The sequence below is a fragment of the Microcaecilia unicolor genome, chromosome 9 (assembly GCF_901765095.1).
Source record: "Microcaecilia unicolor chromosome 9, aMicUni1.1, whole genome shotgun sequence".
NCBI classification, from domain to species: Eukaryota; Metazoa; Chordata; class Amphibia; order Gymnophiona; family Siphonopidae; genus Microcaecilia; species Microcaecilia unicolor.
In genome coordinates, this window is record NC_044039.1 from 32,395,201 (window position 1) to 32,414,587 (window position 19,387).

At 45.9% G+C, this 19,387-nt stretch overlaps 1 protein-coding gene across 1 annotated transcript in view; it reads right to left on the bottom strand.

The window, feature by feature from the left end:
• The window catches only part of ACTR6 (actin related protein 6), a 57,055-nt gene that overhangs the window by 1,662 nt on the left and 36,006 nt on the right, over positions 1 to 19,387 (bottom strand). The window contains exons 5-10 of the mRNA XM_030215152.1: positions 17,682 to 17,817; positions 17,051 to 17,107; positions 6,051 to 6,149; positions 5,867 to 5,945; positions 3,490 to 3,661; positions 2,367 to 2,505 (exon numbers count right to left, since the gene is read on the bottom strand). Of these exons, the coding sequence (XP_030071012.1) occupies positions 2,367 to 2,505; positions 3,490 to 3,661; positions 5,867 to 5,945; positions 6,051 to 6,149; positions 17,051 to 17,107; positions 17,682 to 17,817 (682 nt within the window). The remainder of the gene's footprint in view (positions 1 to 2,366; positions 2,506 to 3,489; positions 3,662 to 5,866; positions 5,946 to 6,050; positions 6,150 to 17,050; positions 17,108 to 17,681; positions 17,818 to 19,387) is intronic.

The following is a 19,387-nucleotide window of genomic DNA, read 5'->3' on the forward strand; positions in this document are numbered from 1 at the left end:
GACCCATATACTTAGGATTATAATCTAACTAGTAAAAAAGGCCCGTTTCTGAAGCAAGGAAACGGGCCCTAGGCAGGCAATTTCTCCCCCCCCCCCCAACCGCGTTACGGCCCGTGGACCCCCCCTTCCGCGACCCTGACGACCTCCCCCCCCCATGCTGGCGAAAGCCGCCCCCGCCGCCGTTGTGGATGCACGCAGAGAAACTTGCAGAGAAGATGATTGAGGAAGCAACGCGAAGGGCACAACAGCACTTCGGCTGTCGGGGGTTTGGGTCCCCCATCAGCACAGATAGTCCACAACAGCGGCGGGGGGGGGGGGGCGGTTTTCGGCGGGCCGGGGGGGGGTCGACAGGTTCACGGAAGGGGGGGGTCGAGGGGGCCGTAGCGCGGCGGGTGACAGATGATTCCGAGGCAGGGGGAGGAGTAGGGAAATACTCCTCCCCTTGCCTTGGAATCAGCTGTCATGACGTCAGTGCGTGCCTGCCTAGCAGACCACCTCTAGGGACCCACGGTCCCCAGGCACAGAACGTTGGAGATGAGAATTATTATATAGGATTGCAACATATCTAATTCTTTTCATAGTGCTCACCATCTGTCTATTCTGTGGGTTGAACTATACTGTCATGATGCAAGACAGAGGACCTCAAAGGGACAAGTACAGACTGGATGGACCATGCAGACCTTTATCTGCCATCATAAACTATGTTACTAGATCATCAGAACCATGAGAGAAACAAATGATAACCGCACAAATCCTGCTCTGAAAACAAAATAAAAAGCTCATTTTCACATAGCCATTCAGCAATACCATCAAGCTAGGTTTATCACTGAAACACTAGTTTGGAAGGCCAACATATTTATCAACTGGAGCATCCTCAGTGGCATAGCCATGGGTGGGCTCAGACTCGCCCAAAATTGTAGCACTCTTGCTACATCTGGTGGGAATCCCCAAGCCTCACCAGCTGAATAGGTCCTTCTCCAGTGGTCAGAACACTCCTATACTCAACAGTTGGTGGCACCACCCCCCACTCACTTTTCTCACACATGTGAAAATTGTGAACGTGCAGGGTGGGGCCAGGCACTGCTGACTGCCAAGCATAGAGGATGGTTCTGGCCACTTGAGAACCTTTTCAGCTGGTGGGGCTTGGGGATCCCTGCCAGATCAGGTATTTATAATTTAAGTTGGGGCTCACAGAAGGGGAGGGGGCAGGGGTAGAGGAAAAGTGTTTTGCCCACCCACTTTGGGCTCAGGCCAACCAATAATTACATGTCTGGCTATACCACTGTTCTTTTCAATTTCCTTTGACTCCATATTTGACCAGAAATTTAAAACCTCTGTTATCTAACGAGATCAAAATTCCAGAGACACTAATTTTGTTAAAAATTTATATTCATTCAATCTATATTGTAAGCCACATTGAACTCAAGACTTTTTGGGATAATGTGGGATATAAATGCCACAAATAAATAAATAAGAGAGAGAGACATTTCTATTTGTTCCAAAACCAAATCTGAACTTTTTTTTAAATTATTATTATTTTTGAGGAAAGGACATACACATAGCTGGTAAGTGCACCACTGAGACTGGCATGAGAAGTTGTTACACAGAGGATCTACCAGCGGTCATTCATGCTATGACCTTAATGTCACATCATATCATCTTCAAGACTATTAGTTCCTGGAGAAGGGACCTTATAACCAAATAATATCTTGTACAGCAGGGATCAGCAACTCTGTTAGGCGAGACGGTCTGGGGAAAATAATACCCCACACCACCACCACCACCACACCCGTAAGTTCCACACCCTGCTGCTCAGAGCCAGACAGAACTGTCTTAAGGACGCAACCATCTGAGCCTGACCCTGCCCTGTTCTGCATCAGTAGCACACACAGTTCTCCACAAGGCCCTCTTCATTTCCATTAAACGAAATACGATAGGGCTGGCTTTCAGGACCAGCCTGGGCAGAGTACAGTTCTAAAAGCTTCCACACCAGCTTGTCTTGGTGCCCCCTTAAAAAGATCAGGACGGTGGCAAACAGCCTAAAGGAGGAACAGATTGCAATGAGCGCCCACCTTTCCTCCAAAGCCAGAGACAGATGTGCTTGCAGTGAGTTGAGATACAGCAAGTGAGAGCCTACCCTGCCCCCACACCCATTTTGTTGATCCTGCATGTTGGCATCTTACAAATACGTGGTGCTTTCTTCTTTAAGACTTTGCCCCAAAACTTTGCTGAGCCTTGTAAATGTAGAATGTTGTTGACATACATTTTACTATTTCGATATTATTCGATATACTTATTCTCACTGAGCTGTGTGGTATCCAGTAAAAGCTCTCACTTTGGCAAGCAAGCTGGAAAAGAACACTCACTTTTCTGGTAATATAACAGCAACCTCATATTCTGTAGGAGTGAGACGTCGTACATCAGCATATACTCGATCTCTGAAGCCAGGAAAAAGGGTATTGCCCCCAGTCAAAACAATATTCTTGAGGAAATGGGGCTGCATTTCTTTAAAAAGAAGTGGAGACATATTAATGCAAAATTTTCATTTTTCTTTTAATATGCTGCACTATAACCTTTTCCTACCTTTGAGATAGCCAATTTGAAATTTAAATATAAACATTTTATATTAACGTATGACTAAGATTTTAGATGATTCTTTGCACATCACAATCTGTACTTTTGAGGACCGGTACCAGTACAAGCTTCAAAAACAATTTCCCAAGAAGTCCCTCCCCCCCTCCCCAATGTAAACATTGCTTCCCTATAGGATCTGATTGGAGTGTGCTTGGGACTCCTTGAAACAATCTTACAGGGGCCAATGCAGAAAACTAATTGTGCAGTTAAGATACAAAATGCCGCAGCATGCTTGCTCACAGCGTTTTTTTTTTTGTTTTTTTTTTGGGGGGGGGGGGGGGGGTCATCCTTCCGTCACCATCTTGGTGAGACAGGAAAAGTGACATTCAGCAGTGAGCTGCGGATTACTGTCACAATTTTAATGCGGCAGTAATTTGCAAGCTCATTGCTTTCAGAATGCTAAGGTATTTTGGTATCAATTCCACAGCACATTTTGCATTGACCCCACAATTTGTTTCTTTTAAGAAAAAAGAAAAGAAAAATCATCCAAGTCATTTTAAAACTGAGCTGACAAAAGAATACAGAAACATGTGTGTTCTGCTACAGCACAAATATATACTTTAAAGGAGGCATGATTCAGGCTGCCCTTTAATTTATCACATGTTGCTGCATCAGTAATACCTTTTCTAAAATCACAATTTTTATATTTAGTCCATTTACATATGTAAATAGCTCCTAAGACTTCTAAAAATAAGAACATAAGTAGCCATACTGGGTCAGACCAATTGTCCATCTAGCCCAGTATCCTGTTTCCAACAGTGGCCAAGCCAGGTCACAAGTACGTGGCCAAAATGCTACTCCAGCATATTTACATATAGAGGGGCTACAGCCACCTTAAAACCAGAGCTGCTATACCTTCAGGCAGGTTCTGGATTGAATGCACAATGGCCTCTGGTATCCCCATTTCTTGAATGCCAATATCTGAAGGATGAAAAAGGATTTCAGGGACAGCAAATCTTTCATTGGACAAGCGAAGGATTTGTTCTCCAGCCTTGTATTTTCCACTGTACACCATCTCCTCTCTGGGCTACATGGAAAAACACAAGTTAATTTAAATCCAAACTCCATATGGTGATATTTTAATTGAATAAAAGACCAATTGTATTTCTTTAGCACTAACATGTCAATTGTGACCTTGCATGGTTGCTAATCACCTGCTCTTTGGGAACACAGATTTATGATCAGCAGCTCACACCAAAATTATGTGCTAAACGTCATATTTAAGACCGATTACACTCATCTTCACCACCTCAGAGGTTTTAATAGTTGCTGAATAGCAATTCTACATAACTTACCCTTGCACTCCTGCTGATTAACACAGATACTGATGGTTTGAAGATGTTTTAATCTGTATGCATACATGTGTTTCACATGCTTCCATACACATTTTTAGTATCAGGTCACTAGAGTAGACTTAGATGATAACTTTATACAATACATCAATCTACCCTTCTAGTTGAAACTGGACTATGATCCTACCAATAACTTGGATATTCTTGGAAAGGGGACCCAGATCATATTACTCAAATTCAATTAAACTGAGGCAGAAAAATGATAAAAGTCCCTGTTAGCACTGAGATTTTGATTGCATGTTATTGCAAGTTATGGATGGAAGAGTCACTAGTTATGAGAAATGGAGTGAGATGCCATTTATATACCACTAATGACAGACGGCACAAAAGATATCCATACAGAGTTTGTAAAACAGAAATGCAAAAACCTGCCAATTCCAAATTTTTGAATGAAATTAAACTCTTAAAACAACTGTTACCTCAAGGTTATGGTGCTGTCCCAGTTTTTCCTAATTTGATTTTAGGACAGAACAAATATAGTATAAATAATCTTAATTATAGCAATAAAACAGTTATCAGATTGATTATTCCCATATAAACAAAGTTTGCTTCTGGAACCTCTCATTCTTTTCTGGAATAAAAGGAGACAAGTCTCTTTACAAGCATAAATAGGAATACAAAGCTGGCACATAGCTGAATTTCTATCTAACAGACATTAGCTTGACTATCAAGAGGTATGGCATTACTAATAAAGCCTACTGGGATGACCCTGAGAGGCCAGTAATGACAACTTTGCATAGTACAAGAGACTCTCTTAGTTAGCACATACTGCTCCCTGTTCTCTCTAGAAATTCTAGGGCCAAAGGAAGGTCAACCACTGAAAACAGCACATAAACAAAAAATTCACAAACCTGCAGTGACCCACATGTCACCACAGGCAAGCACCTGCTCAGGGTAAAGTCAGAGTTCAAAGGTGAATGCATGCAAGTACAGTATTTATCTCCAATCCCAAGAATCTTATGACTTAATCCCTTCATTTATTAGGCTACATTAACATATTAAAATGTGTAAACACAGGTTTAAGGGGTCCTTTTACTAAGGTGCACTGAAAAATGGCCTGCAGTAGTGTAGGCGCGGGTTTTGTGCGCGCACAGAATCATTTTTCAGCAAACCTGTAAAAAAGGCCTTTTTAAAATTCTTGCCGAAAATGGATGTGCAGCAAAATCAAAATTGCCGCATGCCCGTTTTGGGTCTGAGACCATACCGCCAGCCATTGACCTAGTGGTAAAGTCTCACACGGTAATGACCTACACTGCACCAAATGCCACTTGGTGTGCGTCCGAATATGAACGGCAGAAAATAAAAATTATTTTTCGGTCACGCGTATCTGATGTGCGCCAAAAATGAAATTACCACAAGAGCCACGTGGTAGCCGTGCGGTAACTCCATTTTGGTGCACGTTGGGCATGTGTAGACGCTTACGCAGCTTAGTAAAAGGGCCCCTAAGTGAACAATTAACAGGTCCCCTTAAGAACAATGGTGCTTGTGTGACTTAACAGGCATTAAGTTACGATAACACAGTAAATGAGGTCCTATATTTGCAGTAGCCTATGACAGAAGACTGCCTAGGTTGATGTTATGGGATGCCTTTTACAAGTAATATGAAAAACAGGAGGGAAACAGAGCAAAGAGGATGGGATAAAAAGAAGTGAGGTAGCCCAAGAGGCATTTAATTCTTGTGTATTAGTTCTGTTGTACATGTATTAATAGCTCTTGTGAGATGTTTAGATGTTTTAAGTATAGATCTCCTGGGGGTGCATGTCCAAATATGCTGATAGAGAAATTAAATACAATTGTAAAAAAACAAAAATAAAACAAAAAACCCAAGTAAAAGACAGAAAACCAATGAAAAAATGACAACACAAATATAAAACAATTACCTTACAAAAACCTTTCTTAATAGTACTGAAGTCCGGTAAAACATAGTCTATCATAACTGTACTTTCTTCCCCCTTCAATCTAGGAAAAAAGAAAAAAAAAAAAAGACACAGATTTGCAACATTTTAGGTACAAGATTATATTCACTGGGAATGAGTTTTAATACCAGTCACAAACTCCACATACTTGGCAATCTCCATGTCCTTGTAGAAGTCTTGGGATACATAACATACATCTTCTTTCACTTGGTTAATTACATGCGTTTCATCCATGACATGAAGCTGCCTATAGGAAAATTAAAAAACATTAACAGGCATATATATATATTAACAGGCATCTGAAGCTGAATATATTCAGCATCCGCATACCTTACTGTTTCACTCTAATTTCAGTAAAGATGGCCGATTCTGACCAAATTTCTTTTAAAATTAGTCCCCTTATTTTCTTACTCCTGTTACTCTTATATGTTCCGTCTTTGCTTACACCCTGTGCTGTCTATTAAAATGTTTTATTGTGTGTTGTGTTGGCATTATATGCCATACCTTTTATTATAAGTCTATTGCTTATGTTCGGCTTTCTGTACACTGCCTTGAGTGAATTCCTTCAAAAAGGTAGTAAATAAATCCTAATACATAAATAAATATTCCTCATCCAAGAGTGTATAGTGCCAACCATATTAAGGGCCAGGAAAGCAAAAAGCCTGTCAAGCCCATTTTCTTCCATAATTCTGAACAACATAACTATTTCTAAAGATTTCACTTCCTATAACCCGTGTAGGGAAAGCAAGCTTCTAGAGAAAATATCTTACAAGATTTGTATAGGTGGCAGCTTGGAACTTCACCCAGCTCTTTGTGCGACCCCTTCATTCAGCATTCCTTATGTGCACCTTGTTTCTTCTTTTACCCCTTAAACTCCATCTGTATCTGCAGAACATACTACCCACGCAGACCCGCACATGAGTTTATATAAGACAGCTAATGAAGAACACCCCAAATGTAGCCTAGTAGTTAGAATAGTGTACTGAGAACCAGAGATTCAAATCCCACTACTGCTCCTTGTGATCTAGGGCAAGTCAGTCAACCCTCCATTGCCTCAGGTACAACCAAACTGTAAGTTGGCTTAAACTACTACTGAAAAAGGCACGAGCTATTTCCAGATCCATCCATCAGCTACAGCAGCCGACTGAGATCTAGCACACATTAACCTGAAAATTCTATATAGTGCAACTCAATTAGAATTTATGCGCACTACTCGCTAAGCATATTCTATAAAGTAGTCTGTGTAAATTCTACCACGTGGATCTCAAAGTGGGCGTGGCCATGGGAGGGTCGCGGGCATTCCTATAATTTACATGCAGTGTTATAGAATAACCCGTTCCAAACCTAAAGTTAGGCATGGGCATTTACATCACCTTTTCATCGGTATAAATGGCTGTGCCTAAATTTTTGTCATGCGGATGGCGCTACGCGTATTCTACGAACCGTGTCTAACTTTAGGTGTGGTTTATAGCATACACAAAGGTGCATTTTGTATTGGTGCCAAATATAGAATCTGGCCTTAAGGGGGAAGGGAGGATAAAAAAAGCATGTTATACATGTGAGAAAGGACCAAGTATATTTATGCATACAAGTATGCATGCTGCCAAGAGCACATGTACTTTTATGCATACAGTAAGTAGGCATTACCAAAGGCATGGTTTGGGCAGAGCAGGGGCGGAGTTATGAGATACATGAATACCCATATATTACAAGTATAGAGCAGTGGCATACCTAGGGTAGTTGACACCCCCCTCCAAATTCCAGTACTAGGCATACCGAGAATGCAAAACACTTAGGACCTATAGAGCAATTCTACCATACCATAAGCAGTAATTTCTACGAGTCACACAAGGAAAAGGAAAGCATCTTAAACACTACAGTGAGCACTAGAACATCAATTCACCTATTGTAAAACGAAACCAGACAGAATAGTACAGATCGTAGATCCTGCACAGTCAATGCCAACTGAAAGCCATGTCTTTTTCACAAACACAGATACACCCTAATCCAATATAGAATAAGTAATCATAAACTTTCTATTTAGACAAAAATTAAACTGAACCCCCAATGCCAGACTCTGCATACAATGCAACACCACAGAAACAGAAACTGTCCCCTAGTACTGTGCAAAATATAAAGACAGCAGATGTAAATTTGAAAAAACTAACAAATACCAATCACCACTTTAGAAATTAACAAATAGAAATAAAACAAATATAAAAAATGAAATACCATTTTATTGGACTAATACATTTAGCTTTCAGAGGCCAAACCTCCTTCTTCAGGTCAATACAGTATAGTGCTGTTACAGTATCCTATCCTGACCTGAGGAAGGGGGTTTAGTTCTCCGAAAGTTAGTCAAAATGTATTAAAATTAGTCCAATAAAAAGATTACCTTATTTACATGTTCTATTTATAAACATTTATTAACACAGCTACAATACTACTTTATCCTAAAGCAAAAAAAAAAAAAAAAAAAATATTTGTTACATTTGTATCCCACATTTTCCCACATATTTGCAGGCTCAATGTGGCTTACATGGTACATACAGTAAGGCGTTCGCCAACTCCGGTAGAGAACTATTACAAAATGATTTGTGGTTGAAAAGGTTCATGTGTCTCTGGTTTCTGCTTTCCTCATCTTCTTTTCACTGTCTTCCTTCCATCCAGCATCTGTCTTCGCTCTCTCTGCCATCCAGTGTCTGCCCTCTCTCCCTGCTCCTTCCATCCAGTGTCTGCCCTCTCTCTCTCTCTCCCTTCCATCCATCCACACATGCCCTCTCTCTCCACTTCCATCCACATCTGCCTTCTATCTCTGCCCCTTCCAGCCACCATATGCCCGTCTGCCCTCTCTCCCTCCCTCTTCCATCCACTGTCTGCCCTTTCTCTCTGCTCCTTCAATCCACCATTTGCCCTCCCTCTCCCATCCATCCAGGGTCTGTCCTCCCTCTTACTCACCCTTCCATCCAGGGTCTGCCCTCCCTCTCGCTCCCCCTTCCATCCAGGATCTGTCCCTTCTCGCTCTCTCTCTCTCTGCCCCCAGTTCCAGCCCCATTATCCCACCTGCCCCTAGCTCCAGCCCCAGCCCACATCTCCCACCTGCCCCCCCTTCAGCCCCACTATCTCATCAGTCCCCAGTTTCAGCCCCAGCCCTTTTCTCCCACCAGTCCCGAGCTTCAGCCCCAGCCACTTCTCCCTGTCTCCTTTTCAGCCCCCAGTCCCCCCAATTTCAGCCCCTGCCCCTTTTCAGCCCCCAGTTCCAGTACTTTCAGCCCCAGACCCATTCTCCCACCTGCCCCAGGCATGGCCCCATTCTCCTGCCCCCTTCTCAAACCCCAGTTCCAGCTCCAGGCCCCTTCTCCGCCCCCCCCCCCCGACCAAGTCTTCTCCCATCTGCACCCCCCCCCCCCCCCGACCGTCCTCACATGCCTACCAGCTCCGAGAGCGGGACACAGTGAGGGAAGGCCCAACGTGACGAGGCGATTTGCTGGAGCTGGTAGGCAGCTGGGGACTGCAATGCCAGCGGAGCACCCCCCTACCTGCTGACACCCGGGGCAGACTGCCCCCACCGCCCCATCCTTGGTACGCCACTGGTATTGAGTTTCAAGTGAGACCATTTGTGTGCTACTGTTATAAGAGCCTATTTTATAAAATGCGCATACACAAAGAATTAAGATGACACTCTGAAGGAAGAATGGGTTAGTTGGGGTACTTTGTCACTGTGCTCCCTTTGCAATTTATCAAAATTTAGGGGTATGTTTACTAAGGTGCGTTAGCATTTTTAACGCGCCTGTAAATTTAAGGTACGTTAAGGTAAAATTATGTATAATCATACCTGATAATTTTCTTTCCATTAATCATAGCTGATCAATCCATAGACTGGTGGGTTGTGTCCATCTACCAGCAGGTGGAGATAGAGAGCAAACTTTTGCCTCCCTATATGTGGTCATGTGCTGCCGGAAACTCCTCAGTATGTCGATATCAAAGCTCCATCCGCAGGACTCAGCACTTAGAGAATTACACCCACGAAGGGACACTCTGCCCAGCTCACCACCGCCGAAACGGGGGAGGGGAATTAACCCAGCTCATCCCCACACAAGTGGGGGAGGGGAATCCGTCCAGCTCATCCCCGCGGAGCGGGGGAGGGACACCACACCCGCCGATGCGGGGGGATCTGGCTTATCCTGCAACCGCAACCGCGGGAGGAGCTGACTGACCCTAACACCGCCGAAGCGGGAGGGGTACAAAGCTGCCCTACAGCCGCACGAAGCGGGAGGGAGTGCCGGCAGAATTTATGTCTCAATCCAGCCCCGTAAAACGGAGGGGAGAGGAATGCAGCAGCTCACTGTAACACAAACTCGTCTCAACTCTTGAAGAATCCAAGTGAAAGAAGAACTTGAACATGAAGTCCTCCTGAAGTAACTGAAGGCTAAACTTGAACCTAAAATTCAACCAGAATATAAACAGTACAGATATCTGGGAGGGGCTATGGATTGATCAGCTATGATTAATGGAAAGAAAATTATCAGGTATGATTATACATAATTTTACCTTCCATATCATCAAGCTGATCAATCCATAGACTGGTGGGATGTACCGAAGCAGTACTCACCCAGGGCGGGACATAGAAATCCCTGACCTCAACACTGAAGCTCCAAACCGGGCCTCCGCCCGTGCAGCCACAGTCAAACGGTAATGCTTGGAGAATGTATGAGCCGAAGCCCACGTTGCCGCCTTGCATATCTCTTCCAAGGAGACGGATCCGGCCTCTGCCATCGAGGCCGCCTGAGCTCTCGTGGAGTGAGCCTTCAGCTGGATAGGCGGCACCTTCCCCGCGGCCACATAAGCCGCTGCAATGGCTTCCTTGACCCATCTTGCCACTGTAGGCTTAGCAGCCTGCAGACCCTTACGAGGACCTGCAAACAGGACAAACCGATGATCCGATTTCCGGAAATCATTGGTCACTTCCAAGTATCTGATGATGACTCGTCTCACATCCAGATATTCAAGAGCGGAGTACTCCTCTGGGTAGTCCTCCCTACGAAAGGAAGGGAGACAGAGCTGCTGATTCACATGGAAGCGAGAACCAATCTTGGGCAGGAAGGCAGGCACTGTGCGAATAGTCACTCCTGCCTCAGTGAACTGCAGAAAAGGCTCTCGACATGAGAGCGCCTGGAGCTCGGAAACTCTTCTGGCTGAAGTGATAGCCACCAAAAAGACTGCTTTCAACGTCAGGTCTTTCAGAGATGCCCTCGACAAGGGTTCCAAAGGCGGCTTCTGCAATGCTCTTAGCACCAGGTTGAGATTCCACGCAGGCACCACTGAGTGCAGAGGAGGGCGCAGGTGATTAACTCCCTTGAGAAAGCGCACCACATCTGGCTGCGAAGCCAGGGAAGCACCCTTCAGGCGGCCCCTGAAGCAAGCCAGAGCCGCTACCTGGACTTTAAGGGAACTGAGCGACAAGCCTTTCTCCAGACCTTCTTGCAGGAACGCCAACACTGAAGAAATTGGAGCAGTGAAGGGAGAAAGTGAGCCTGCTTCACACCATGCTGCAAAGATACGCCAAACCCTGGCGTAAGCAGTAGAAGTAGAGCGCTTCCTCGCTCTCAGCATAGTGGCGATGACCTTGTCTGAGAAGCCCTTCTTCCTCAGACGCTGCCGCTCAATAGCCAGGCCGTAAGACCAAAGGGAGAGGGATACTCCATCACCACGGGACCCTGATGTAACAGGCCCTGCTCCACTGACAGCCGCAGAGGATCGTCGACTGAGAGCCTGAACAAGTCCGCATACCAGGGACGTCTGGGCCAATCCGGACCCACCAGGATTACCCTGCCGGGATGCTTTGCCACCCGGTCTAGCACCCTGCCCAACATGGGCCAGGGCGGGAACACATAGAGGAGCTCTTGTGTCGGCCACTGTTGGAGAAGAGCATCTACTCCCAGGGATCGAGGGTCCCGTCCTCTGCTGAAAAAGCGCGGCACTTGGCCATTGGCCGATGACGCCATCAGATCTAGGCTCGGCTGGCCCCAGCGCTTCGTGATGTCCAAGAACGCCTGAGCAGATAGTTGCCACTCTCCGGGCTCCAAGGTATGGCGACTGAGAAAGTCCGCCTTGACATTCATGACTCCGGCAATGTGGGCCGCTGAAAGCTGCTCCAGGTTCGCTTCCGCCCACTGGCAAAGACTCATAGCCTCCTGGCTAGAGGGGCGCTCTTGGTACCTCCCTGGCGGTTGATATAGGCCACAGCCGTGGCATTGTCCGACAGGACCCGTACAGGCTTCAACACCAGTACCGGGATGAACTCCAATAACACCAACCGAATGGCTCTGAGTTCCAGGAGGTTAATAGACCACTTGCCTCTGCAGGAGACTAGAGCCCCTGCGCTGTCCTTCCCAAGCAGTGGGCTCCCCAGCCCATCAAAGAGGCGTCTGTCGTGACGACAATCCACTCCGGGGTCACCAGAGGCAATCCTGCAGACAACTTGTCTGTCTGCGTCCACCAGCTCAGCGCCTTGCGCACTGCTGGGTCCACGGGAAGGCGCACAGCATAATCCTCCGACATCGGAGTCCAGCGCAGCAGCAGAGATAGCTGTAGTGGTCTCATATGAGCCCTGGCCCAGGGCACTACTTCCATCGTGGCCGTCATAGAGTCCAACAGCTGCACGTAGTCCCAAGCCCGAATAGGAGAGGCTACTAGGAACTAGTCCACCTGAGCCTGAAGCTTGACAATCCGATTGTCTGGCAGGAACACTCTGCCCACTTGGGTGTCGAATCGAGCTCCCAGATACACCAGGGACTGAGTCGGGCGCAGCTGGCTCTTCTTCCAGTTGATGATCCATCCCAGGGAGCTCAAAAGAGCAACTACCCGGTCCATAGCTTTGCCGCACTCTGCATAAGAGGGGGCTCGGATCAACCAGTCGTCCAGATAAGGATGGACTTGTACTCCTTCCTTTAGCAGGAAGGCCGCTATGACCCCCATTACTTTGGAAAAGGTCCGCGGAGCAGTAGCCAACCCGAAAGGGAGGGCTCTGAACTGTAAAACGCAGAAAGCGTTGGAGAGGAGGCCAGATGGGAATATGCAGGTACGCTTCCTTGATGTCCAAGGAAGCCAAGAACTCTCCTGCCTTCACTGCCGCTATAACAGAGCGGAGAGTCTCCATGCGAAAGTGCCTCACTTTCCAGGCCCGATTGACCCCTTTGAGGTCGAGGATAGGCCGGACAGAACCTCCTTTCTTTGGAACCACAAAGTAAATGGAGTAACGTCCCTTGCCAATCTGATTTTTTGGCACCGGAACGACCGCACCCAGGCGGATCAGGTTGTCCAAGGTCTGCTGCACTACCACAGCTTGACCGGAGACTTGCAGGGAGAGAGTACAAACCCGTCTCTTAAGGGTTGGCAGAACTCTAGCTTGAAGCCGTCTCTGATGACTTCCAGCACCCACGCGTCTGAAGTTATAGTGGTCCACTCGCCCAGAAACGAGGACAGCCGTCCTCCAATCTGCACTGGGGCGTGGACCAAGGCCCCGTCATTGGGTACGAGACCCTGGGGGAGGACCGGAGGGAGCACCTCCGGGACGGCGGTCTCTGCGAAAGGAATGCTGCTTGGGGGAGAAATTCCTCTTGAAGGAAGAGGGGGCAGAGGAACCCGACTTGCCCGGGCGGTACCGATGGGCTTCCTGCAACCGTCCTCTGGAGGTATCGGGACGAGTACTAACCCGAGCCCTGACCTCTGGTAATTTCTTGCCCTTAGACGTGCCGAGATCGGTCACGATTTTGTCCAGCTCGACCCCAAAGAGCAGCTTGCCTTTAAAAGGCAATCTAGCCAGGCGGGATTTAAAGGCGTGGTCAGCAGACCAATGTTTCAGCCAAAGCCACCGCCGCGCAGAGACTGTCTGAGCCATGCCCTTTAGCTGAGGCTCTCCAGACATCATACAGCAAGTCTGCCAAATAGGCTAAGCCCGATTCCAGGGCCGGCCAATCAGCCCTCAAGGAATGATCCGAGGGGGAAGCCCGCTGCACCATAGTCCGGCACGCCCTGGCCACATAGGAGCCGCAAACTGAGGCCTGCAAACTTAAAGCAGCTGCCTCAAAGGACGACCTTAAGGCCGCCTTCAATCTTCTGTCTTGGGCGTCCTTTAGGGCCGTGCCACCTTCCACCGGCAACGCCGTTTTCTTAGTCACCGCAGTGATTAAAGAATCCACGGTAGGCCACAGATAGGCCTCACGTTCACTCACAGCCAAAGGATAGAGGCGGGACATAGCCCTAGCCACTTTAAGGCTCGATTCCGGGACATCCCATTGAGCCGCAATTAAGGTGTGCATGGCATCATGCACGTGGAAGGTTCTAGGCGGGCGCTTCGTCCCCAGCATAATGGCAGAGCCAACAGGGGCTGAGGGAGAGACGTCCTCCGGAGAGGAAATCTTCAAAGTGTCCATGGCCTGTAACAACAGGTTGGGCAAATCCTCTGGGCTAAAAAGCCGCGCTGCAGAGGGGTCATCCGCTCCATCCGAGCGGGGATCTATCTCCTCCAAGGAATCCGCAAAGGATCGTTGGGAGACCTCAGACACGCTGCCCTCATCTACATCGGAGGAGACAAAAGTCCTCCAAGGCCTGGAAATCAACCCGAGGGCGTTTACCTCTGGGAACCTCAACCTCTTTATCCGAAGAGGGAGCAGGGGCAGCGTTTTGCATGAGGAAAGCCTGATGCAGCAGCAAAACAAACTCGGGGGAGAAACCCCCCAGACTGTGCACTTCCGCAGCCTGGGCAACAGCCCTAGACGCACTCTCAACCGGCGCTCGCAATAGCGGGGGAGAGACATGCTGCGCATCCAAAATGGCGTCCGGCGCGAAACTCCGTGAAGGAGCCGCGCGGGAAGAACGGCGCTTAACTTTAGCCGCTTTTGTGCCGTCGCCCAAATTAAGGGCGTTCATGGCATTAATGTCTCCAACCTCAAGGGCGGCCCCGAAGAAGCCGTCCGAGCCGCGTGGCCGGCCAAGATGGCGGAGGCGAGGAGCGGGGGATGGGCGTTTATGGTGGGAAAAAACCGCCACGCCGGAGGAACGACCGGGACATTCATCGGTCACTAAACTATCACCCATCAAGGGCGAATCAGGTTGTAAAACCCCCGCATCCCCTCTAGAAGCGCTCCAGCGATCCGGGGAGCGACCCTTTGCGCCCTCGCCCTCCGACGCCATTGCCACGAGGAGAAGAATCGGGGAACCCCCTGCCCGCTATAAAAAGGTAAAATTACCTGCTTGCCGCTCCGAGCTGTAACGAACTGGTGTCCCAGTGAGTAGCTGCAATGAACGTTTAAAGAAACGTCGAATTAAACGCCTTTAAAGACGTTTAAAATTTTTTTTTTTTTTTTTTTTTAACGGAGCCAGCGGGAGGGGGGAGAAAAGGAGGGACCTGGCACCACCAGGTTTGCACTTGCTCAAAAGAGCCCTCAACCCCAGGCCTCAACAAAACCTAAGGATTAGGCTTGGAGGCCTAGCCAGAGCTGCTGCTGTGTGTGACCACCACCTGCTGAGATAGAGAACATACTGAGGAGTTTCCGGCAGCACATGACCACATATAGGGAGGCAAAAGTTTGCTCTCTATCTCCACCTGCTGGTAGATGGACACAACCCACCAGTCTATGGATTGATCAGCTTGATGATATGGAAACCCAATTGCCCTATACATTTATATGGGCACGTTAGCGTTTAACGCACGTACACAATTTACGCACGTTAAAAACGCTAACACACCCACAACACCGCTTAGTTAACCTAGCCCTTAATATGGTCCCACAAAACAGACCTGCAAGTTCCAAAACAAACGAAGACATAGGAACAGACACAATGATAAAAAAACAGGAGAATTTATTAACGATTAAAAGTAGTGCCCAACATGACAGTGTTTCACCCGGCAAGGGCTGCTTCAGGGGTTAAAAGTACTGTTAAAACAAAAAAAGACCAATATGTGAATAAAAACATACCCCCATTTACTAAGCCGCGCTAGCGGCTTCCATGTGCTAATGCTGACGCAGCCCATTCATTTTGACTGTTGCTGTCTTAACAAGAATAAATTATTAGCTCTTTGGACCTCTGTTCTTGCTTGCATAAGATTTCCACCAGGGCCAAAAGTTTGCCCACAACTGACAGGGCCTGATGTGCCATAACTCCCCCCCCTTTCCCCATTTTGGGCCTATGAAAAACAAATGAAAAATCTAAAACCCTTCTAAGCAGCTGTGGCACCTATTTGAATAACTGAAGAACCTGTCTCATGTCATAGATATTCTGTGTAAGGTGCCAGTCTTACAATTCTCTCAGCTTCCTTCAAAACTAAGTTAAATAACGCATTTGATAAAATGTATACTAGTTTCATTTAAACACTTATACCCTAATTCTATATATGGCGCTCAAAATTCAACATGCCCAATTTGTGTATGTAATTTAATCACTTAACAAGCCAATTCACGCTGCTAATCGGGTGCAATTATTGGAGCTAACAGGCAATAACTGAAATTTACACACTCATCTTTATAGTTGCTATTCTATGAAGATGTGCATGTAAATTTTTCTGCAAGGATCTGGACAGGAGGTGTGGCCATGGGAGGAGTATGGGTGGGTCAGGGACGTTTCTAGGCTTTCTGCTCAGTGTTACAGAATTCGGGGGATCTGCACCTAATTTAGAAGCTGGGATTTACACCAGGGTTCAATTGGTGTAAATCCTCGTACTCTAAATGGGTGCGGATCCTGGCATTAAGACTATTCTATAAATGGCCAAACTTGGAGCACTTTTTATAGAATAGCACTTGGCATGCATTTTTTTTTTTTACACAATTGAGTCTAACATATAAAAAGTTTTTAACATTTGGTCTATTTGATTTAGCTCATGCCTTTATCAGTTGTAGCTATAAGTGAATTGCATTCAGGTACAGTAGGTATTTCCCTGTTTCTGGGGAACATACAATCTAACTTTATACCTGAGGCAACAAAGGACTCAAGATCACAAGAAGCCACAGTGGGATTCGAACCAGACTTTCCTAGTTCAGCCCATTGCTCTACTGGACTACTTACTCCTATTTTGTAATTATCTTTTATTATGTATGTATTGTTTGAACCTAGCTAGAAGTGTAATGATAGGCAGGGTATAAATTTTACCTATAAGAGATGATCTCCTTTAGATGATTTGTCATGAGCTTTCCTCCTACATTTATCCTAGGAACAAAATTTAAAAGCATCACGCATTTATGCTGAGGTACAGATGACAGACTATGACAAACACCACACAGGACCACTATACGATGTGCAGTAATCAAACTTTCAGATTCCTACCATAAGGAGATTACAGCATAGATAACGACAATGGTCAACACATGCTGGGAAAATAAAGAAACTACTAAAATGTGAACAGCTAAATATTCAAGTAGCAAGAATGAAGTCGGCTGCTTCAATCCCCAAACTCCATATGTGCCAATGCTTATACACTTCCTGGTCAATGGCAATTTGAGTGTGGTGGGACTCACTCCTTTATCTGCAGCCCAACAGTTACATAACTATTAACGGACTAACTGGTAAGACCTTACTTGATAGTTAATTGATTTTACATAATTGTGATTTTCCAACAAGCAAATTAACAGAATAGGTGACTTTCTACAATGAACAAATTTTCAAGCAAGATTTGAAGGTGGCACAAGTGGAGTTCTACAGACAGACTATCTTAAGAAGAGAGAAAAGTACAAAGAAAGCTTAAAGAAATACAATAAACCAGAAAATAAAGCAGTACAGTTACCGAATAATTCCTTCCTGCTTCTTTTTACTTCTGCAGTATGGTACAATATGTGTAAAGGAAAAGCCACTGTCCACAATGATACAGCACAACTCCGATGGATTATCCCGAAAGTATCTATGTGCACCGAGTGCTCCAGCTGAAAGACAAGACTCTAAAATGTAATTTCAGTATGCATAAACCTTTTAAAAGAGTTACTTCTAACTAGCTTTGATAATGTACAAATCAACCATTCCCCATCAACTTGTAATAATAGATGCATTTATTTAAAAAAAGCAAAAAAAAAAGGAAAAAGTGAAACATTGAAAAGCCACATTTATTTGGTAAGTCTAACATAGTAAATAGTGGCAAATAAAGAAAGATCAGTCAGTCCATTCAGTCTGCCCAAACTAGATTACTCTTCCTCAGGTCTGCTACTTCAGGTAAATAAATACAAAAAAAAAAAAAAAATCCCATACTTAAATCAACATTAGCTCCCATACCTGATCTTTATCCCAATCCTCTATATTTGTCCCAAGCATGTATCAGTGGCATAGCCACAGGTGGGCCTGGGTGGGCTGGTGCCCACCCACTTAGGGTTCAGTCCCACCCAACGGTAGCTGGTGGGGATCCCAAGCTCTGCCTGCTGAAGACTTCCCCCTGATGGTAATGAAAATGCTGCTCTCCACAATACTGGCACCTGCACATGCTCAGTTTTCAGCGCATGCCTGCTGCAGACTACCAAGGTGGAGAGAAGCATTTTCCCACCAGCTGAGATATTTTTTGGGTAGTGTGTGTGTGTGGGGGGGGGGGGGGGGGAGAACATTTGGTGCCCACCCACTTCTTGTCTAGGCCCACCCAAAATCTGCTGTCTGGCTACGCCCTTGGCATGTATACATATTTTGCTACAGTGAAGGGGTTTCCACTACCTCCACCAGCAAGCTATTCAAGCACTGTTGATTATTACAATCCATCATCCAACATCCAAACATTCTTCATTCAATGTCTTATCACCAAGTTTCATAATTCAACCTCTCAAATTTTGGAGCTGTGTATTGTCCAAAATCATCTGGCCTCTCCACACTCACCGATATTTATTTTTAACCATGGTCTCTGTTTACCCCATCTTTCTTGGAACCCCGTGCAGCTGTACCACTGCTGTTAGGGTTGTACCTATGGCTGCCTAATGCAGGCATGACATTACATAAGCATTGCCATACTGGGATGGACCGAAGGTCCATCAAGCCTAGTTTCCAGCAGTAGCCAATCCGGATCACAAGTACCTGCCAAGATCCCAAAAGAGTAAAACAGATTTTATGCTGCTTATCCCAGAATACGCAGAGGATTTTCCCAAATCCATCTTTAATAATGGTTTATGGAATTTTCTTTTAGGAACTTGTCCAAACCTTTTCTAAACCCTGCTAAGTTAACTTTTTCCCACATTCTCTGGCAACAAATTCCAGAACTTAATTAAATGTTGAGCAAAGAAAAGTTTTCTGATTTGTTTTAAATTCATTGCATGCCTTCTAATCCTTGAATTCTTGGAAACAGGAAACAAGTGATTCACGTCCTGTTCCACTCCACTCAGATTTTATACACCTCTATCATATCTCCCCTCAGCCATTTCTTCTCAAAGCTAAAGTGCTCTTTAGCCTTTCCAAATAGTGGTCATCCCAATCACTATCATTTTTGTTGCCTTTCCCGGCTCCTTTTCTAATTCCGCTATATTA